Source organism: Mercenaria mercenaria, unplaced genomic scaffold (assembly GCF_021730395.1).
Source record: "Mercenaria mercenaria strain notata unplaced genomic scaffold, MADL_Memer_1 contig_954, whole genome shotgun sequence".
Taxonomy (NCBI): Eukaryota; Metazoa; Mollusca; class Bivalvia; order Venerida; family Veneridae; genus Mercenaria; species Mercenaria mercenaria.
Window position 1 is genome coordinate 13,144 of NW_026463873.1, and position 23,861 is coordinate 37,004.

The 23,861-nt window shown below is 36.6% G+C and overlaps 1 protein-coding gene across 1 annotated transcript in view; it reads left to right on the forward strand.

Annotated features, from left to right (window-relative positions):
- Positions 1-19,000, forward strand: part of LOC128555024 (rab3 GTPase-activating protein catalytic subunit-like) — a gene marked incomplete at its 5' end in the record, with an annotated part of 30,870 nt that extends 11,870 nt beyond the window's left edge. Inside the window, 7 exon segments of the mRNA XM_053536376.1 lie at positions 1,276-1,357; positions 1,989-2,094; positions 3,988-4,109; positions 4,463-4,559; positions 6,995-7,095; positions 9,072-9,290; positions 14,731-19,000. Coding sequence (XP_053392351.1) covers positions 1,276-1,357; positions 1,989-2,094; positions 3,988-4,109; positions 4,463-4,559; positions 6,995-7,095; positions 9,072-9,290; positions 14,731-14,973 — 970 coding nt within the window.
- Positions 19,001-23,861: the final 4,861 nt, after the last annotated feature.

Sequence of the window (23,861 nt, forward strand, 5' to 3'; positions counted from 1 at the left end):
GGGGTTACTTGATTGTACATAGAAAAATCTTCAAATTTTCTAAAAATAAACCAGAAGGCCTAGAGCTTAGATATTGACATGAAGCATTGCCTAGTGGACCCCTACAAAATTTGTTCAAGCTTGACCCCCAAGGTCAAAATGACCCAGCCCCAGGGGTTACTTGATTGTACATAGGGAAATCTTCATAAATTTCTAAAAATAAACCAGAAGGCCTAGGTCTTAGATATTTGATATGTAACATTGCCTAGTAGACTTCTAAAAACTTTGTTCAGATCATGACCTTTCCCGGGGTCAAATTGGCCCCGCCCCATGGGGTTACTTGATTGTACATAGAAAAATCTTCAAAATTTTCTAAGAATAAACCAGAAGGCCTAGAGCTTAGATATTTGACATTTTAGCATTGCCTAGTGGACCTCTACAAAATTTGTTCAAATCTTGACCCAACAGGGTCAAATTGACCCAGCCCCAGGGGTTACTTGATTGTACATAGGGAAATCTTCATAAATTTGCTAAAAATAAACCAGAAGGCCTAGATCTTAGATTTGATATGTAACATTGCCTTGTAGACTTCTAAAAACTTTGTTCAAATCATGACCCCCGGGGTAAAATTGGCATTTGAAACATATAGCTCATATTACTCAGGTGAGCGATCCAGGGTCATCATGACCCTCTTGTTTTCTTTGTCTGAATATCTGTGGTAATATTTTGACACCATTCTTCAATTAATTCTTCAAATAGTCGAGCGCGCTCTGGTTTAAGTTGTTCCACTTTTTCTGGACTTAGCAATATAACAACTGCATCTGAATTTTGTGTACTCAACATCCAAGAGTTCCAACCCAGTCTGAATGAAACTTGATATAGTACATCAACAGGAAGTGGACAGGCACATATTGTTGGAACTTTTATATCTGATGATTGTTTTATTAGTTATGCCCCTTTTTGGATTAAACCATGCTACAACTACTATAACATATGTACCATGTGTACTCAACTCCTCCTACAGTTTCCATCCAGCTCAAATGAAATTTGGTAAACGTCATCAACACGAAGTAGACATTTGCATATTATTGGAACTTTCATGTCAGACTTTTTTGAATGATTTAATTTTATTCTAACTCATTTGTGAGGGAAATACGCTATGCATGCTTGACAGTATTCTTGTTTTAATACTGGTATTTTATTTTGATGTAATAAATATGTATGTGAAATTTAAGAAAGTTTTATCAGTTTTAATAAATGATATGCATGAACAAGATATTTTAACACACTTTATAGACTTGGGACATCTGCAGAAGGAGCAGAGTTGAGGGCCAGGATGCAGAGTGCTTGTCTCTTGTCAGATATGGAGTCATTTAAGGTACAGACATTTTGTTATTTTTATATAACAGTTTCCAGCCTATACACAGCAAGATTATATTTAAATCTTAGCAGTATCCATTTATTGTTTCCTTACTGTACCTATAGTTGGAAAAAATCATGTACACCACTATAAAAGTATTTACATTGGAACACCAATTGCTCAAAGTGGCAAGGGAATGAGTTCAAATGCTTGAGCAATCAAACATAGAAAATATAAGGAAAACTTCTTTAGGATTACATGAATTGCTTGAGTCAGCTTAGGAGCCGTCAGTGCTTGAGTCAGCCTAGGAGCCGTCAGTGCTTGAGTCAGCCTAGGAGCCGTCAGTGCCTGATTGGTCAGCACGGTTAGTTCAATACATTCAACCCAGCATGCTTTTAATGATGAAGATGTGGGTTGGAATCTTAGGTGAGGTGTTTATTCTATGTAATGATTGACTGAAGACAGTCTGCCAAAATTTATTTGCCTCCACCATTACTAAATGTAGGGAAGTTCATTCAGAAAAATACTTGTTAGCTTATGTGATCACTCTAAGTAATTTGAATACTGTTCAAAAATGGCCGTTAACCTAACAAAACAAACAGCACTGTTGACTGAATCATTTAAATGTTTTTTGTTATTTGTATTAAAGTCAGCTAATCCTGGTTGTGTCCTTGAAGACTTTGTAAGATGGTATTCTCCCAGAGATTGGATTGAAGAAACTGTTGAAGATGAAAATGGAGATGTTAAAGTAGAAGGTATGTGATAAACTCAAACATCAGATTTATACCACAGGCTTGGAGTTTTTAGCTCACCTGTCAAAAAGTGACAAGGTGAGCTTTTGTGATCGAGCAGCGTCCGTCGTCCGTCTGTCCGTGAGTGCGTAAACTTTTGCTTGTGACCAATCTAGAGGTCACATTTTTCATGGGGTCTTAATGAAAATTGGTCAGAATGTTCACCTTGATGATATCTAGGTCAAGTTCGAAACTGGGTCACGTGCCTTCAAAAACTAGGTCAGTAGGTCTAAAAATAGAAAAACCTTGTGACCTCTCTAGAGGCCATGTATTTCCAAAGATCTTCATGAAAATTGGTCAGAATGTTCACCTTGATGATATCTAGGTCAAGTTTAAAACAGGGTCATGTGCCTTCAAAAACTATGTCAGTAGGTCAAGTAATAGAAAAACCTTGTGACCTCTCTAGAGGCCATATTTTTCAAGGGATCTGTATGAAGGTTGGTCTGAATGTTCATCTTGATGATATCTAGGTCAGGTTTGAAACTGGGTCACGTGCGGTCAAAAACTAGGTCAGTAGTCTAAAAACAGAAAAACCTTGTGACCTCTCTAGAGGCCATACTTGTGAATGGATCTTCATAAAAATTGATCAGTGTGTTCACCTTGATGATATTTAGGTCAAGTTCGAAAGTGGGTCACACGCCATCAGTAACTAGGTCAGTAGGTTAAATAATAAAAAAAGCCTTGTGACCTCTCTAGAGGCCATATTTTTCATTTGATCTGTATGAAAGTTGGTCTGAATGTTCATCTTGATGATATCTAGGTCAAGTTCGAAACTGTGTCAGCTGTGGTCAAAAACTAGGTCAGTAGTTCTAAAAATAGAAAAACCTTGTGACCTCTCTAGAGGCCATACTTTCGAATGGATCTTCATGAAAATTGGTCAGAATGTTCATCTTAATGATATCTAGGTCAAGTTTGAAACTGGGTCATATGCAGTCAATAACTAGGTCAGTAGGTTAAATAATAAAATAACCTTGTGACCTGTCTAGAGGCCATATTTTTCAAGGGATCTGTATAAAAATTCGTCTGAATGTTCATCTTGGTGATATCTAGATTAAGTTCGAAACTGGGTCAGCTGTGGTCAAATACTAAGTCAGTAGGTCTAAAAATAGAAAAACCTTGTGACCTCTCCAGAGGCCATACTTTTGAATGGATCTTCATGAAAATTGGTCAGAATGTTCACCTTGATGATATCTAGGTCAAGTTCGAAACTGGGTCACGTGCCTTCAATAACTAGGACAGTAGGTCAAATAATAAAAAAACCTTGTGACCTCTCTAGAGGCAATATTTTTCAATGGATCTTCATGAAAATTGGTCAGAAGTTTTATCTTGATGACATCTATGTCAATTTCAAAACTGGGTCACATGAGCTCAAAAACTAGTTCACTATGTCAAATAAAAGAAAAAACGATGTCATACTCAGTTCAAAACTGGTTCATGTGGGGACAGGTGAGCGATTCAGGACCATCATGGTCCTCTTGTTATTACTGTGATATTTTATTTTTATGCAAATTAGATGTGTTCTCCTGGCAGTGTTTTTTTATAAATATATGCTTTTTATTAAAAACACGTAATTCAATATTTTCAGGAATGGTGTAGCCATCGTAAGATCTGGTGTTCACAAGGGAAAGACATTTTAATTTACATTTAAAACAAAGAAAATTTCTTTTTCTTTCATGTCTTTTCTATAGTTTTGATATAATTTACCCTTTTTCCTTTTTGGGGGGTTTGAACAAATGCAAATTATATTTGCTATTTTCTTTGCGAAATAGTCATTATTTCAATAATTCTTAGACAAACATGTACATGAAATACTAGTAAGCCCTGACAATTCAATAAAATCTTTCAATTTTCTTCAAGGTCATCTAAGTCAGAGGATGCAGATACCAGGAAATATGTGGGTAGAAGTTTGGCAAACTGCCAGACCAGTCCCAGCAAGAAGACAGAAGAGACTGTTTGATGAGACAAAGGAAGCTGAGAAGGTCACTTTCCTTTTGTTTTTTTTATCATTTTATTGTAGTTTTAGTGTCATACATTTAAGTCAAACTCTTTAGAATTTCTTTTATGATTACTACCTAAAATATTAAAGAACTTTGATGTTAACTGAAAGCTACAGTCTATCTTGGCTGGTTATGTCTATAGGAAATGTCCCAGAAGACTTTTAAAAGAAAGTATAAAATTTGGAATCCAGTGGGCATAAATTAGATACAGTCTGTTTGTAAAAGGTTTTTTTTGTGGAAAGTCTACCTCACTCTCACATCTCTGTTCTTGACCTCACATTTTCGATTCCAAATTGAGTCAGCATACACTGTATGTTACCTGCTCTGTATTCCAGGTTCTTCATTTCCTGTCATCACTGAAGCCAGCAGATGTTGTGGTTCATTTGATGCCTATGTTAATTCATGCTGCCCTTCTTAAAGCCATGGAAAATGGTAACAACTTGTTCATTAACACAATTTATCATCTTTGTCTATCTTTAATGAATTGAGTTTTACCCAGGAACAGATTTCTAATTTTGTGATGCCTAGCAGTCACTGCTTGGAGAATAGAATAGGAAATAAATTTCTTTGGTTAATAAATTTCCTTCATGTTATTGCTTATATTCTGATTCAGATGAAAATTTGAAAAATCCATAAAGGTTACATTGAGAAATTTTCTAGTGTTTTATTAGAATCTGAAAATTTTAGCTAAAGGTAAAAAGGTAAAGGTAAGTTTTATTTACCGTCGCTTTGTGAAACAATTAACATAAGCTCTATAGAGCTTTTCTGCGACCCTATATTAAGAACAGTTAAAACTAATTATACCTCACCCCCAGCAATTTGTTGGTACTCATTTACAGCTGGGTCGACTGAGGCAATCGTGATAAAGTGCCTTGCCCAAGGACACACCGCAATGGGAGTAGCCAGGATTCGAACCAGGGGCCTTCACCTCCGTAGGAAAGTGTCTTAGCCCTCTCGACCAATGCGTCCACTGCTGGAAAAAAAAATTTGCTTTTGTATTTTAAAGACATACATTGTATGTTTTAATGTCTACACTTAAATCTTCAATATAATTTCTCTTAGTGACACATGCAAAGAGAAAACGACCTTCTACAAATACAATATATTTTCCTTTTACAGTGAAACATCACTTGCATGAGCATGTACCTCAGTGGTTTTCCATAGATTATCAATATTTGGATCGCTGAAAACCTTGAATAACTTGAGCGTTTTGCTCATCTCCTTTTGACCTTGAGCAGTCAATGTTTTAATTAAGAAATAATGTATAGAAAAATCGTGTTTTAACATTATTAGTACACAAAAAATAGGTTATACGTCTACGGAATAATTTCACGAGGGTGAAACTGGAGTGAAATATTCTGGTGAAATATAACTGATTTTGAGAGTTTTAATTTAAATGAAATGCAATTTTGCTATAGACCTACATTATTTTGATTCGAATATGATCTTAATCTAAAATAGAGGATAAAGTATAGTAGTGCTCTTTCTTGGTCGCAACAAAATCATTGACTTTATTGACTTTATCACCCATTAATGTGATGTCATTTTGTTTTAACAGAAACAAGCATATTAGAATGTATTTCGGAGGAAAAGCTCTGTACAACAAATATGTTTTAGATACAGTGGTGTTCACTTTAAGGAGATTGAAGTATATCAGTTATGTTATACTGATATTTTTAACTCGACTCTTCGAAGAATAAGTAGAGCTATCCTACTCACCACGGGGTCTGCGTCACACCTTGGTTAAGTTTTTCGTACCAGTCCACTTTCTGACAAAGTCTTTTAAGATAAAGCTTTGAAACTTTCAGCAATTGTTAACCATCACCATGTCCAGTTTTAGGCAAGAGTACATAACTTCATCAAGGATTTTGGCTGAATTATGGCCCCTTTTAACTTAGAAATCTTGGTTAAGTTTTTCGTACCAGTTCACATTTTGTGTAGTGTTTGACATATGGCTTTGAAACTTTTATCGCTTGTTTATTATAACAGTCTCTATCTGTAGGCAAGAATACATAACTCTGTCAACTATTTTGAATTATGGCCCTTTATGGACTTGGAAATTGGTTCAGTTTTCATACAAGTCCATGTTTTGTCAAAACTATTTGACATGTGGCTTTGAAACTTTGAACACTTCTTTATCATCATGATTTCCATCTGTAGGCAAGAGTACATAACACTGTCAACTATTTTGGCTGAATTATGGCCCTTTTTTGGACTTGGAAATTGGTTCAATTTTCATACATTGTCAAGTCAACATTTTTTCAAAGCTATTTGGCTTTGAAACTTTTAACACTTGTTTATCATCACGATTCCCATCTGTAGGTAAGAGTACATAACTCTGTCAACTATTTTGGCTAAATTATGGCCCTTTTTGAACTTGGAAATCAGTTAAGTTTTTCACACCAGTCTGTATTTTGCCTAACCTGTTTGTCATATGGCTTTGAAACTTTGACCACTTGCTTATCTTCATAGTCTACTTACCTAGGATAAGGACTTTAGCTCAGTTATGACCCTTTTTTTGGGCATAGAAATTAGTTAGGTTTGACATACCATTCAATATTTTATCTGATAACTGTTTGATATATGGCTTTGAAACTTTGAACCAACATGGTCACACATTGCCATATAGTGCAAGACTTATCCAAATCTGAAAGTGCAGGTACATTGTTTGTCTTATCTGTTCCTTTTCTTTTGTCTGAAAATCTCGGGTAATATTTTGACCCTATACTTCTATCAATGCTTTGAATAGTCGAGCACGCTGTAAACAGACAGCTCTTGTTTATTTTAGTTTAGGTAACTTTCTATTAGTTTAGCTAGTTTCCATCTGTGGGAAGATATGATTGGTATATTGCATGTATTTCTTTCAGATAACCCCAAGATACCTGTATTGAAACAGGTGATAGAACAGGCCTGTCTGAAAGCTTCTCAAGTGACCAGGTCACCACAACAAGATGCTAAAAGATATGAGGTAAGACATTAACTATATTAGATACATTAAACATTTTAAAAACGGGACAAATTTAATTACATATATTAAGTGTAGTATTTCCTTTTTATGCTAGATTTTAACATTTAAATTTCCAACATTAGTTTTTATGCCCCCGAAGGGAGGCATATAGTTTTTGAACCGTCTGTCGGTCTGTCTGCAATTTTCGTGTCCCAGGTCTGTAGCTGAAAGGTCAAGGTCACAATTAGACATTAAAGGATAGTGCATTAATGGGCGTGTCCGGTCCATATCTTTGTCATCGATGGATGGATTTTCAAATAACTTGGCATGAATGTGTACCACAGTAAGACGACGTGTCGTGCGCAAGACCCAGGTCCGTAGCTCAAAGGTCAAGGTCACAATTAGACATTAAAGGATAGTGCATTAATGGGCGTGTCCGGTCCATATCTTTGTCATCGATGGATGGATTTTCAAATAACTTGGCATGAATGTGTACCACAGTAAGACGACGTGTCGTGCGCAAGACCCAGGTCCGTAGTTCAAAGGTCAAGGTCACAATTAGACATTAAAGGATAGTGCATTGATGGGCGTGTCCGGTCCATATCTTTGTCATCAATGGATGGATTTTCAAATAACTTGGCATGAATGTGTACCACAGTAAGACGACGTGTCGTGCGCAAGACCCAGGTCCGTAGTTCAAAGGTCAAGGTCACAATTAGACATTAAAGGATAGTGCATTGATGGGCGTGTCCGGTCCATATCTTTGTCATCGATGGATGGATTTTCAAATAACTTGGCATGAATGTGTACCACAGTAAGACGACGTGTCGTGCGCAAGACCCAGGTCCGTAGTTCAGAGGTCAAGGTCACACTTAGACGTTAAAGGATAGTGCATTGATGGGCGTGTCCGGTCCATATCTTTGTCATCAATGGATGGATTTTCAAATAACTTGGCATGAATGTGTACCACAGTAAGACGACGTGTCGCGCGCAAGACCCAGGTCTGTAGCTCAAAGGTCAAGGTCACACTTAGACATTAAAGGTCATTTTTCATGATAGTGCATTGATGGGCGTGTCCGGTCCATATCTTTGTCATTCATGCATGGATTTTAAAATAACTATGCATGAATGTGTGACACAGTAAGATGACGTGTCGCGCGCAAGACCCAGCTCCATAGGTCAAAGGTCCTAAACTCTAACATCGGCCATAACTATTCATTCAAATTGCCACCGAGGGCATGTGTCATCCTATGGAGACAGCTCTTGTTCAATTTAGTTTATTTCTATAATGATATTTTTTCATTGATTGATATAATATCTATTAAATATATAGCAACCATGCTGGCTGTTTTAGAAGGTTCAAATATATATATATATATTAAGATATTTTCTTTTATAAATACATGTAAATCAGTATGGACAATATATTGTCTGGCAAATGATTTAAAAGAAAAAGTTGTTTTGAAGTGTCAATATTATTTTCAAACATTTAGCTTGACATGGTCAATATATACTTATGAAACCTGAATCTGTAGATGTACATGTAGTAATCAACTGGATAAAAATTTTTGGACAAGTGTTATGAGACATTTTTTATTGATAATGTATAAGGATTTCACATTCTGCCGATGTAAATATAGCTTAACATACACAATGTCATGGCTTTCCATAAGAGGTTTAGAATGCTGAATTCAGAGAATACATATGAGACATGCCATGAGAAAACCAACATAGTGGCTTTGCGTCCAGCATGGATACAGACCAGTCTGCGCATCCACACAGTCTGGTCAGGATCCATGCTGTTCGCTAATGGTTTCTCTTACTGCAATAGGCTTTGAAAGCGAACAGCATGGATCCTGACCAGACTGCGCGGATGCGAGGGCTGGTCTGGATCCATGCTGGTCACAAAGCCACTATGTTGGTTTTCTTATGGCGCGGCTCTATTTTGCAGATTGTCATCACAGCTCCGCTACCTTAAACCTGTCCTTCTTTTTCAGGAATTAATCAGAATAATAATGCAGGCAGAAATCATCATAGCACGAAATCTCTCGCTGCAGTCCAAGTTTACATTTGATCTGCTTGAGAGACCTGATGCCAGACAGGAGCTTGAACATTTTGTGGCGACAATTCTACAGAACTCTGAGGTTCCGGTGAGAGGCGGGCCAATGGGTCCGGCAGGGAACGTCATCAGTAAATTGTTCCAGGCTGCACAGAGGGTAATACAGTTGTAATGGAGTTGTTAAGATTTAATATGTTATAATTTTAGAAGTACCTGTATATGTTGCCTGCACACTTAGCTATGTAAGGAGAGTGCAGGTCTATGGATTTTGGGTCTTGAGTTCACCAGTAATGGCTGAGCAAGACATTCGTTCTCCATGAATATTTAGTTTTGAGTCATGTCTTGAGTCATGTGTCCTCCATCTGATTCATCAGGAGAAGTTGGTTGTCACTTGTGGAGAATGATTCCCACCATTATACAATTGACATACTGTTGAAAAACAGTGCAGAAAAAGGAAAGCTTACAAAAATGTAGGATTTTGATATGTACCTGTGATGCTCAAAAACAACCCACTCAAATGATATTCTATGCTCGTTTGAAAAATGGGATGCCTGAAAGGTGGTCAGTGACATTTGAATTATGACACATTTCTGTTCTCACAATATACTGTTAGAGATTTATTCAAGAAACAAAAATACCCATTTAGTAGTTAGATCCATACTTGAAATGTATATTTTATTACTTTTTGTAAAATTTTGTAATTACCTCCCTTTAACTTGTAAATATTTAAAAAGTTGAGTACATTTTTAGATTTTAATGTAATTTCTAGTTTTTTGTCGAGCCCGCTTGCGGTGAGCTCGACTTAGTCGTCACTTTTGGCAGTTAGGTGTATGTGAGGAGTGAGTCCATCCATGGGCCTATGGGCATGCGGATGTCTGATTTTGTCTAGACCATATCTTTGACATGCATGGAGTAATTTTGTTTATATTTGGCTTGAATGTTAACTTCATGAGGTGTCATAGGCAGATTTAATGTTCCTATCTCAAAGGTCAAGGTCACAGTTGGAGGTCAAAGGTCAAATTGAAGAATGAGTTTTTCCAGAGCATTTCTTCTTGATGCATGGTGGGGTTTTGATGTAACTTGGCTTGAATATGCACCATTATGAGACAGTGTCATGCGCAAGGTCTAAGGTCAAGGTCACACATAGAGGTCGAATGTCAGATACAAGAATGACTTTGTCCGAAGCATTTCTTTTTCATGCATGGAGGGATTTAAATATAACTTGGCACAGCTTCTCACCATCATGAGACAAGAGTGTCATGCGCAAAAACCTAGAATTACTTCCCTTTGTTGTTACTATAAAAGGCTTATATTGTAACTTTTGTTACTGGTTGTAGGGAAAAATCAAGACCACTTTTCTGTAGTGCAACCTAGTAAATGGAGAGCTAGCCTACTCACCCTTACGTCGGCGTCTTTCTGTATTCCTACCTTGGTTTATAAAGTTTTTTTACGCTTTCTCTTTTTAGCTCACCTGTCACAAAGTGACAAGGTGAGCTTTTGTGATCGCGTGACGTCCGTCGTCCGTGCGTGCGTCCGTAAACTTTTGCTTGTGACCACTCTAGAGGTCACATTCTTCATGGGATCTTTATGAAAGTTGGTCAGAATGTTCATCTTGATGATATCTAGGTCAAGTTCGAAACTGGGTCACGTGCGGTCAAAAAATAGGTCAGTAACCTAAAAATAGAAAAACCTTGTGACCTCTCTAGAGGTCATACTTTTCAATGGATCTTCATGAAAATTGGTCAGAATATTTACCTTGATGATATCTAGATCAAGATCGAAACTGGGTCACGTGCCTTCAAAAACTAGGTCATTAGGTCAAATAATAGAAAAACCTTGTGACCTCTCTAGAGGCCATATTTTTCATGGGATCTGTATGAAAGTTGGTTTGAATGTTCATCTTAATGATATCTAGGTCAAGTTCGAAACTGGGGCAACTGCGGTCAAAAACTAGGTCAGTAGGTCTAAAAATAGAAAAACCTGTGACCTCTCTAGAGGCCATACTTTTCAATGGATCTTCATGCAAATTAGTCAGAATGTTCACCTTGATGTTATCTAGGTCAAGTTCGAAATTGGGTCACGTGCCTTCAAAAACTAGGTCAGTAGGTCAAATAATAGAAAAACCTTGTGACCTCTCTAGAGGCCATATTTTTCATGGGATCTGTATGAAAGTTGGTCTGAATGTTCACCTTGATGATATCTAGGTCAGGTTCGAAACTGGGTCAACTGCGGTCAAAAACTAGGTCAGTAGGTCTAAAAATAGAAAAACCTTGAGACCTCTCTAGAGGCCATACTTTTCAGTGGATCTTCATGAAAATTGGTCAAAATGTTCACCTTGATGATATCTAGGTCAAATTCGAAACTGGGTCACGTGCCATCAAAAACTAGGTCAGTAGGTCAAATAATTAAAAAAAACTTGTGACCTCTCTATAGGCCATATTTTTCATGAGATCTGATTGAAAGTTGGTCTGAATATTCATCTTGATGATATCTAGGTCAGGTTTGCAACTGGATCAACTGCGGTCAAAAACTAAGTCAGTAGATCTAAAAATAGAAAAACCTTTTGACCACTCTAGAGGCCATATTTTTCAATGGATCTTCATGAAAATTTGTCTGAATGTTCACCTTGATGATATCTAGATAAAGTTTGAAACTGGGTCGCGTGTGGTCAGAACTAGGTCAGTAGGTATAAAAGTAGAAAAACCTTGTGACCTCTCTAGAGGCCATACTCTTCATGAGATCTTCATGAAAATTGGTGAGAATGTTCACCTTGATAATATCTAGGTCAAGTTCAAAACTGGATTGTGTGCCTTCAAAAACTAGGTCATTAGGTCAAATAATAGAAAAACCTTGTGATCTCTCTAGAAGCCATATTTTTCAATGGATCTTCATGAAAATTGGTCAGAATGTTCATCTTGGTGATATCTAGATCAAGTTCGAAACTGGGTCACATACCGTCAAAAACTAGGTCAGTAGGTCAAATAATAAAAAAGCCTTGTGACCTCTCTAGAGGCCATATTTTTCATGGGAACTGTATGAAAGTTGGTCTGAATATTCATCTTGATGATATCTAGGCCAAGTTTTCAACTGGGTCAACTACGGTCAAAATCTAGGTCAGTAGATCTAAAAATAGAAAAACCTTCTGACCACTCTAGAGGCCGTATTTTTCAATGGATCTTCATGAAAATTTGGCTGAATGTTCACCTTGATGATATCTAGATAAAGTTTGAAACTGGGTCATGTGTGGTCAAAACTAGGTCAGTAGGTATAAAAATAGAATAACCTTGTGACCTCTCTAGAGGCCGTACTCTTCATGAGATCTTCATGAAAATTGGTGAGAATGTTCACCTTGATAATATCTAGGTCAAGTTCAAAACTGGGTTATATGCCTTCAAAAACTAAAAAAAATAGAAAAACCTTGTGATCTCTCTAGAAGCCATATTTTTCAATGGATCTTCATGAAAATTGGGTCATGTGGAGACAGGTGAGCGACTCAGGACCATCATGGTCCTCTTGTTTCTTTTTGTCTCCGTAATTACTTCAAACTTTAAATAATTATTCTTCATCACCGCCAACATAATATGACACAAGGGCCATAACTCTTACACCAATTTTTAATGAATTGTCCCCCTTTTTTCTTTTCAGGTTAAAGTTTTCATGCACTTTCACTCTATCTTAGTTATTACTAAATGGATTTAATTCAAACTTAAAACAGTTGTTCAATGTCATCACTCACATCATATGACACAAGGGCCATAACTCTTGTACCAATATTTCATGAATTACCCCTCCCCTTCCAACACACACACCTTTTTACTTAGAATTTCAGGTTCAGTTTTGATACACTTCCACTGTATCTCAATTATTACTAAATGGATTTGATTCAAACTTAAAATAGTTGTTCCACTTTATCACCCACATCATATGACACAAGGTGCCAAGCTTTCATGATTTATGCCCCTTTTACATGGAATTTAAGGTTAATTTTTATGCATTTTCACTATATCTCAATTATTATGAAATGAATTTGATTGAACTTGAAATTCCACATCATCACCCGCATGATATGAACAAAGTGCATAACTCTTGCACTGATAATTTATGAATTATGCCCCCTTTTTGCTTAGAATTATACTTATATACATAGTGTTTTGATTAACTTTATCTTTACCTCTCTTATTACTTAATATTTTTGACACAGACTCAAGCTATTGTGCTATATACTTTCATCCACCATTTGAGTCATTAAACACTCAAGTGACAGCTTTAACGTCCTCAGATATGTCCAGTTTCACTATCCAGCATTGAAATAGTTGAGTGTGCTGTCTCCTGTAATGGCTCTTGTTGCATCCCCAGTCCTTTTGACAGCTGGCGGGCTTGATATGTTGCCTGTGGGCATCTAGCTTATATTTGCATTTGGTAAATACTGGTATTGGGATATTTTAAGTACCTGAAACAATAGCCAAGTTTTAAAACACCATGAAGCTTTGGCATTCATCTATTTTTATGCCACCAGCATCTACTGATGTGGGAGGCATATAGTGATTGTCCTGTCCGTCCATCCATACCAGGTTAACCAAATGGGACCGTTTCGTCTAGCATCAATACCCCTTACTAGAATGACTTGATACTAATGCAGATGTAACCTGTGACCATTCCTCATCTTCAGACATCACCTGACCTCAGTTTGACCTTGACCTTGAACTTGACCTCGTTTTGGACTTAGGTTGCTTTGTATCGACAAGGATGCCACCGGGGGCATCAAGCGTTTATTGAACGCAGTTCCTTGTATTTTATCTTAATTGCACAAAAGGGAGGTAATAAATTAATAATAATTTATAAACTTGCATATTTTATGAATTTTGGCAAAATATGAATTTGTCAATGGAAATTTTTTACAAATTTAATACGGAAGTGCCTATATCCATATTATTCCTTAGACAGAAAATGTTTATTAAATTCATATTTTCATTAAAATAAGTTAGTAACACTACCAGACTTTAGCAATAGTTCCAGTAAAAAGCTAACATGTTTTTAGAACTCGGTGAACACAGGGTAATTGCTTTGGTAAATTCTGTTTAAATAGTTGATATATTGAGAAAATTTATTTTCCATTTCAGATAAAAAAATATCTTTTCCTTCTGAACCCCAGATCATGCCTTTTCACTTATAGTTATGCCACTGGTGAAAATTGCATGTGCATGGTGTTCACTTGGTGGGAGATATTTATATCTGCACACTGGAACAAACAAACATTTTCTACAATGAGACCACTTGCTGGATCATCTTGGCTTACTTGAGCAATTCATTTAGTCCACTTGCATTTTTTTCTCATAGTTTCTATGATTTTACTGCTTGAGCCCCTTTATAACTCTAGTTGTAGCTTCTGTTCTGTCTTAACAGTTAATCACATATATTGACTTCCTGCTGTTTGACTGAGGCCCTATAGGGGTAGTCAAGTTGTGAGCTCACTGTATAGATCTAGGATAACTCGAGCATTTTGCTTGTACCTTTACAACCTGGAGCAATAGGTGTTTTACTTTCTTGTAGACATTTCAAATATACACTCTAGTATCATATTGCTGTTTTATTTCCAGGCGTCCTATATGATACTGGATGAAGAAGACACTGAGACCAAAATGGAAGATGACGATGACGTTAGACTTAATAGTTCTGTTCCGAATTTCCCCAGACCTTCAGCAAGGGAATATATTTTAAGGACATATGTACCGAGGCCAGCTCCATACTCCAAACATTTACCACAAAGGTTGTTTTGTTCTATTGAAGAAGACGAGTTTAGGATTGCTGGTGCATTTTCTAGTGATTCTGTGTTTCAGTGAAGTGTTTCACTCGTGACTTTGTATGTTAATAGCATATGCTACTCTTTTTGAAGTGATAAACTGGTGATGAACTATTTCTATGAACAGTTTCATCAGGTGATAAACTATTTCACAGATTTCTTAATTGATTCAAAGTATTAAAGTGATGATTTTGTATGTTAGTGAAATGTATTACACTTGCTTTCGTTAATTACTGATTATAAGCTGTTTCACTGATGACTGGAATGTAGGGAAAATATTTAGTTGTGACTGAATGTTACACTTGTTGTTGTTCATTGATAGGTTGGTATAGTAAACAATTTCAGTGACGTTTATGTGTGTAAGTGAAATATGTCACATTTGCTATTGTTTACATGTATTGAAATAATATACAGGTGATTAACTGTTTCAATGAACTGTTTTTAGCTCACCTGAGCCAAAGGCTCATGGTGAGCTATTGTGACCGCTCAATGTCCGGCGTCCGTCGTGCGTCCTGCGACGTCCGTCCGTCAATATTTCCTAAAAAATTCTTCTTCTTGAAAACCACTGGGCAGAATTACACAAAACTTCGCAGGAATGATCCTTGGGTGGCCCCCTTTCAAAATTGTTCAAAGAATTGAATTCCATGCAGAACTCTGGTTGCCATGGCAACCGAAAGGAAAAAGTTTAAAAATCTTCTTGTCCAAATCCACAGGGCCTAGGGCTTTGATATCTGGTTTGTAGCACCATCTAGTGGTCCTCTACCAAAATTGTTCAAATTATCCCCCTAGGGTCAAATATGGCCCCGCCCCGGGGGTCACATGGTTTATATAGACTTATATTGGGAAAACTTTGAAAATCTTCTTGTACAAAACCACATGGCCTAGGGCTTTGATATTTGGTATGTAGCATCATCTAATGGTCCTCTACCAAGATTGTTCAAATTATCCCCCTAGGGTCAAATATGGCCCCGCCCCGGGGGTCACATGGTTTATATAGAGTTATATAGGGAAAACTTTGAAAATCTTCTTGTACAAAACCACATGGCCTAGGGCTTTGATATTTGGTGTGTAACATCATCTAATGGTCCTCTACCAAGATTGTTCAAATTATCCCCCTAGGGTCAAATATAGCCCCGCCCTGGGGGTCCCAAGTTTTACATAGACTTATATAGGGAAAAAAGTTTAAAAATCTTCTTGTCTGAAACCACAACTCTTAGACCTTTGATATTTGTTTTGTAGCATTGTCTTATGGTCCTCAACCAAAATTGTTCAAATTGTACCCCTGGGGTGAAAAGAGGCCCTGCCTTGGGGGTCCCAAGTTTCATATAGACTTATATAGGAAAAAGCTTTAAAAATCTTCTTGTCAGAAGCCATATGGCCTAGGCTTTTGATATTTGGTATGATGCATTGTCTAGTGGTCCTCTATCAAAATTGTTCAGATTATGCCCCTGGGGTTAAAAGAGGCCCCGCCCTGGGGTCACTTAGTTATTATGTGAGTTATATAGGAAAAATACTTAAAAAATCATCTGATCTTATTTCCAAGACTATTTGATTATAATTACCTGATGACCCCAAGTAATATGGTGTCACTTGATTGTGACCTTGACCTACTGACCTACTTTCTTGTTTTTTAAGATACAGCCTTGAAATATTGATGACTTACAAAGTTTTGCACACAAATCTTAAAACTAAATTTCATTGACCATGAATGTGACCCACTGACTTCCCTCTTGTTTGAATTATGCCCCTGGGGTGAAAAGAGGCCCCGCCCCAGGGGTCACTTGATATATGAGTTATATAGGAAAAAAATACTTAAAAAATTATCAGATCATGTTTCCTGGACTGTTTAATTATAATTACCCGATGACGCCAAATGATAAGGGTCATCTGACTATGACCTTGACCTACTGACCTACTTTCTTGTTATCCCCCGACGAAAGTCGGAGGGATATAGTTTTGGCGTTGTCCGTCCGTCCGTCCTTCCGTCCATCTTTCCGTCCGTCCTTCCGTCTTTCCGTCCGTCCGTCCGTCCGTCCGGAGCCATATCTAGGAAATGGTTGGGAATATTTATTTAAAACTTCATATACATGTTCACCACAATGAGTTCTTGCGGCCCGTCAAGTTTCAGTCAGATTGCCCAAGTAACACCAGAGTTATGGCCCTTAGAAGTTTCTAGTGTTAACTATATAGGGTACTATAAATATGGTAATTTCTGCATCATAACTTTTGATATATTTGACCTAGAACTATGAAACTTAAACAGAATTTAGATCACCATAATGTGGTTGTGTACACACAATTTCATTTGGATTTATTTGTAAATTAAGAGTTATTGCCCTTTAATTGTATAAAAATCCACATATTTGTACATAACAAACTTACCATTTGGTAGAATTTCATTAAATTTCTTTCATTCTTTTCCATGAACATTTATTGTAAACACGTAAAGTTGTGTACCCACACCTGGTCCCCACCTTACCTTGATCACACACCTCCCCCCCCCTCCCCCACACCCCCCCCCCCCCCCCCCCCCCCAAAAAAAAAAAAAAAAAAAAAAAATTCATTCCTTATTTTAGATTTTTTTCAAACAAACTTCATATACATGTTCACCACTATGAGGTTATGGGTCCCATCAAGTTTCAGACAGATTGCCCAAGTAACACCAGAGTTATGGCCCTTAGAAGTTTCTAGTGTTAACTATATAGGGTACTATAGATCTATAGATATGCCAATTTCTGCATCATAACTTTTGATATATTTGACCTAGAACTATGAAACTTTAACAGAATTTAGAGCACTATAATGTGGTTGTGCACAGACAATTTTGTACAGATTTCTTTTTGTAACTTCAGAGTTATTGCCCTTTAATTGTCTAAAAATCCACATATTTGTACATAACAAACTTACCATTTGGCAGAATTTCATTAAATTTCTTTCATTCTTTTCTGTGAACATTTATTATAAACATGTAAAGTTGTGCACCCACACCTGGTCACCCACTTGCCTTGGTCACACCCCCTCCCCCTCCCAAATTTTTTTTTTTTTTTTTCATTTATTTTAGATTTTTTTCAAACCTTCCAAGTTGTACTATTCCCCCACCTCACTTCTCCACCCAGTCATGCCCACCACTGATCATGCATCCTCTGCCCCCCCCCCCCCACTCCAACTTCACCCTTTTACCTTTTTTTTTTTTCATTTTTAATTTTCAATCAATATTTATAATCAGCATGAGAAATTTTGTTTCCTCTCCCGTTCCCCTGCATCCCCACCCCCTAAAAAAATAAATATATATAGATATATATATTTCCATCCTTTTTTTTTTTTTTTTAAATGTTCAAACCTTCAACATGTTAAGTTGTGACTGCACAAACCTTGCCCTCAGCCATGTTCAAGATATCTTATCTGTGTTCTCTTAAGGACATCTGATCTTTTAAGTTCAAATGTACATGTAAAACAGCAACACCTGGTGCCAAACCACTCAAAGACAATATTTCATTCCAGTTAAACTTCAAGCTCACATTTCAATTAACTGCATTTAATTTTAAAAGCTAAGCTTATTACAGTAAGCATATCCCATTCAAAATAAATTCTTTAGTCCGGATCAAAGTATCATACATTTATTGTGTACTCTTTAATTAAACATTTGTTTTCTGTTAAATTGATTTTGACTAATGAAATTATTTGCTTCTTATTAACATCCTTAACTTTTTGCCGGATATATCTTTTTGCCATTCCTCACCACAAACCCTTTCGGCGGGGGATACCAATTCATCGAATTTGCTTGTTTTTTAAGATACAGCCTTGAAATTTGGATGATATGTACAGTTTTATACACTAATCTTAGAACTGACTTTCAGTGACCATGAATATGACCTACTTACCTACTTTCTTGTTTTTGAAGCTTTAGCAAAGAAATTTGTTCAAGTGAGCAACTTAACTCAGGTGAGCGATATAGGGCCATCATGGCCCTCTTGTACTGATGATTCCAAATATTAGAGAAATGTTTCACTTGTGACCCAGTGTCACACTTGCTGTGATGTATTTTTAATTAAATGTTTCAAAGAAGAGTTTTTCTGATGATTCTACATTTATAGTTTATAAGCTTTGTATCGGGAAATATGCATGAGTTCTTCAGTAGAAATATTGCGCGACTAGAAGCGCAATATTCTTCTGCTGAAGAACGAGTGCATATTTCCTGATGTAAAGATAATAACCTTTTTATTACATACGCATCTACACATATAAATATAATGTAAATATCATACATTTGTTCAATAGCTTGAATTGACAAGTTTGAAAATGGATTATCTGGGGTCAAAAACTAGGTCACTAGGTCAAATCAAAGACAAAACCTTGTGTATGCGATAGAAGCTGTATTTTTCAATTGATCATCATGTCAAATATGGGTTATCTGGGTCAAAAAGTAGGTCACTAGGTCATATCAAAGAAAAAGCTTGTGTATACAATAGGGTCTGCATTTTACACCATATCTTCATGAAATTTGATCAGAATATTTGTTTGGATGAAATCATAGTCAGAATGATTGCCTTGATGAATTTCAGGAGTTTGAACATGGGTCTTCTGGGATCAAAAATTAGGTCACTAGGTCAAATAAAAAAAAAACGATTGTTTATGCGATTTTAGCTGCATTTTTCAACTGATCTTCATGAAATATTGTCAGACTGATTGCTTGATGAAATATAGGCAAAGTTCGAAAATTGGTCATCTAGGGTCAAAACCTAGGTCACCCGGTCAAATTAAAGAAAAGCCTTGTGTATGCAATAGGGGCTGCATTTTACACTGGATATTCATAAAATTTAGTCAGAATGATTGCCTTGATGAAACTTAGGGCAGGTTCAAATATGGGTTATCTGGGAAACACGTTTACTCTGTTATGATGTGTTTCTTAGGTGAGCTTGTCTTTTTGGTTTTGTTTCCTCTCGTGAAAAATTCAATGCCCCAAGTTAGACTTGAACCCACATCGGTTAGGGACAAGTGATTCAAAGTCAGTGACATTAACTACTCAGTGGCAGAGGTCCCCTTAAGACCAACTACAACCTTGTTACCTAATTTGTCCTCCCACATGACTTTTGTGAAAATGATTCTGATAATATTGATATATATTGCATGATGACTGTAGGACAATTTATTTCTTCCCTGAATTAATGTCCTTTTACAGCTTCATTTGCAAACTTAAACATTAATAGATAACCACTTTATATGGTGGCTGATTTCTACAGTTTCGCTTTTTCATATTGACACTACGAAAACGCGACAACATGAAAACACGACAAAGTGTACATGAAAGCATGACGTTTAGAGGTTACCTGCATGACAGATTTATTTGTTGAGTTTTAGTGTTGACGGTATGAATATGTCATATTGGCGCCCTTTATTTGTTGTGTTTTCGTCTTTTCACCCCGCCGACATGAAAACACAACAAATAAAGGAGACCAACACAACATATTTATACCCGCCAACACTAAAACTCAACTGATAAAGTTGTCATGTCCGTGCCCTCTAAATGTCAACTTTTTAGCTCACCTGAGCACAAAGTGCTCAAAGGTGAGCTTTAGTGATCACCCTGTGTCTGTCCTCCGTCGTCGTCCGGCCATCCGTCCGTCATCAACAATTTGACTGTTAACACTCTAGAGGTCACATTTTTGGCCCAATCTTAATGAAACTTGGTCAGAATGTTACCCTCAATAAAATCTTGGACGAGTTCGATATTGGGTCATCTGGGGTCAAAAACTAGGTCACCAGGTCAAATCAAAGGAAAAGCTTGTTAACACTCTAGAAGTCACAATTTTGGCCCAATCTTTATGAAACTTGGTCAGAATGTTACCCACAATAAAATCTTGGACAAGTTCGATATTGGGTCATCTGGGGTCAAAAATTAGGTCACCGGATCAAATCAAAGGAAAAGCTTGTTAACACTCTAGAGGTCACAATTTTGGCCCAATCTTAATGAAACTTAATCAGAATGTTACCCTCAATATAATCTTGGACGAGTTTGATATTGGGTCATCTAGGGTCAAAAACTAGGTCACCAGGTCAAATCAAAGGAAAAGCTTGTTAACACTCTAGAGGTCACATTTTTGGCCCGATCTTAATGAAACTTGGTCAGAATGTTACCCTTAATAAAATCTTGGACGTGTTCGATATTGGGTTATCTGGGGTCAAAAACTAGGTCACCAGGTCAGATCAAAGGAAAAGCTTGTTAACACCATAGAGGCCGCATTTATGACTATATCTTCATGAAACTTGGTCAGAATGTTAATATTGATGATCTTAAGGTCCAATTTGAATCTGGGTCATGTAGGATAAAAAACTAGGTCACCAGGTCAAATCAAAGGAAAAGCTAGTTTATAATGTAGAGGCCACATTTATGACCTTATCTTAATGAAACTTGGTCAAAATGTTAATCTTGATGATCTATAGCTCAAGTTCAAATCTGGGTTAGGTGGGATCAAAAACTAGGTCACCAGGTCAAATCAAAGGAAAAGCTTGTTAACACTCTAGAGGCCATATTTATGATTGTATCTTCAGGAAACTTAGTCAGAATGTTAAACTTGATGATCTTTAGGATAAATTTGAATCTGGGTCATGTCAGGTCAAAAACTAGGTCACCAGGTCAAATCAAAGGAAAAGCTAGTTAACACTGTAGAGGCCACATTTATGACCATATCTTAATGAAACTTGGTCAGAATGTTAATCTTGATAATCTTTAGGTCAAGTTTAAATCTGGGTTAGATGGGGTCAAAAACTAGGTCACTAGGTCATATCAAAGGAAAAGGTTGTTAACACTCTAGAGGCCACATTTATGACTGTATCTTCATGAAACTTAGTCAGAATGTTAATCTTGATGATCTTTAGGTCAAGTTCGAATCTGTGTCATGTCGGGTCAAAAACTAGGTCACGGGATCAAATCAAAGGAATAGCTAGTTAACACTTTAGAGGCCACATTTATGACCATATCTTAATGAAACTTGGTCAGAATGTTAATCTTGTTGATCTTTAGGTCAATAGGTCAGGTGAGCGATACAGGGCCTTCATGGCCCTCTTGTCATGTTTTCTGTTTTCAACCTGCTGATACAACAACACGAAAACTCAACAAATTAGGTTTATGTTGTGTTTTTGCCCCACAACATGAAATGGCAGAAATCAGCCACCATAATTTTACCCTGTAAGAAACAAAGCGTGGTATAAACTTAATATATCAAATACTGTGCATACTGCTACATTTATTCAATAAAATGTATAGACAGTAACACATTGCCTTGGCCTATATCCTTGTCAGTTTACTAGTAGATACTGTATTCCTTATGTTTTTCATGCAAATCATGTAAAATTACCATCATGGAAAAACAAAAGAATACAGTTATTCTGTTGTGCATATTTAGTAATATCTCTGGTTATCTTATACATTCATGTATACAGGCATGTGTGTATTGCTTTGATGTATGTATGTGAATGTTACTGTCAGTGAGTGTAATAAGATTTTATGAACATTGCGTTTATTAGCTCACCTGTCACATAGTGACAAGACGAGCTTTTGTGATCACCCGTCGTCTGTCGTCAGTCCGTGCGTGCGTCCGTCCTTCAACAATTTCTTGTCTGCACGATAGTGGTTTCATTTATGATTTTGTTTTAATCAAACTTGCACACAACTTGTATCACCATAAGATCTCGGTTCCTTTCTTGAACTGGCCAGATCACATTATGGGTTCCAGAGTTATGGCCCCTGAAAGGGCCAAAATTAGCTATTTTGACCTTGTCTGCACAATAGCAGCTTTATTTATGATTTGGTTTTTACCAAACTGGCACACAACTTGTATCACCATATGGTCTTGGTTCCTTTCTTGAAATGGCCAGATTCCATTATGGGTTCCAGAGTTATGGCCCCTGAAAGGGCCAGAATTAGCTATTTTGACCTTGTCTGCACAATAGCAGCTTCATTTATGATTTTATTTTAACCAAACTTGCACACTACTTGTTTCACCATAAGATCTCGGTTTCTTTCTTAAACTGGCCAGATTCCATTATGGGTTCCAGAGTGATGGCCCCTGAAAGGGTCAGAATTAGCTATTTTGACCTTGTCTGCACAATAGCAGCTTCATTTATGATTTGAATTTAATCAAACTTGCACAAAACTTGTGTCACCATAAGATCTCGGTTCCTTTCTTGAACCCGCCAGATCCCTTACTGGGTTCCAGAGTTATGGCCCCTTAAAGGTCCAAAATTGGCTATTTTGGCTTTTGCAGCCATATAGAGACTTCATTTATGATTTTATTTGATACAAACTTCCAAAATATTTTCAGCAACAATAAATCTTGGATTCCATGACAAATCAGATCCAATCATAGGTTCCAGAGTTATTTTATATCTGATTACCTCCCCTGATTGGAATCAAAATGGATTTATATCAGTAAGTACTTACAGGACTTATTTGAAATTTCATTATTGTTATTAGTTGGACTGAGACAATCAGGGTAGATAACTATGGACTGATTTTATGTCATATTACCTCCCTTTATTTAAAATTAAAATTGTTATATCCCAAAAACTACTGAAGATACTGATCTAAAATTTCATTTATGTAAACGGGATTTTTTGGGGGCAGACCCTTTTTTTGTCCACTTACAATTTTTTTTTTTAAAATTTTTTCCCCTTTTACGTTACAAAAATTTGCTTTTTTTTTTGAAACCCTTTTTTATTTTTTGGCCGTAGGGAAAACTTTAGACCAGTTTTCTGTGGTAAACCCATGGATGGTACCCCCAAATTTTTTAGGTGTTTTTTAACATATCTTTTATTTTGAAAAGATTTTTTTTTTTTTTTGGGTTTAAATTTTTTCCCTTTTTGTTGTTCCTGTCCTTTGGACTTAGTTTTTTTTTTTTTTTGAGGACCTTTTGTCCTCAAGTGAAATTA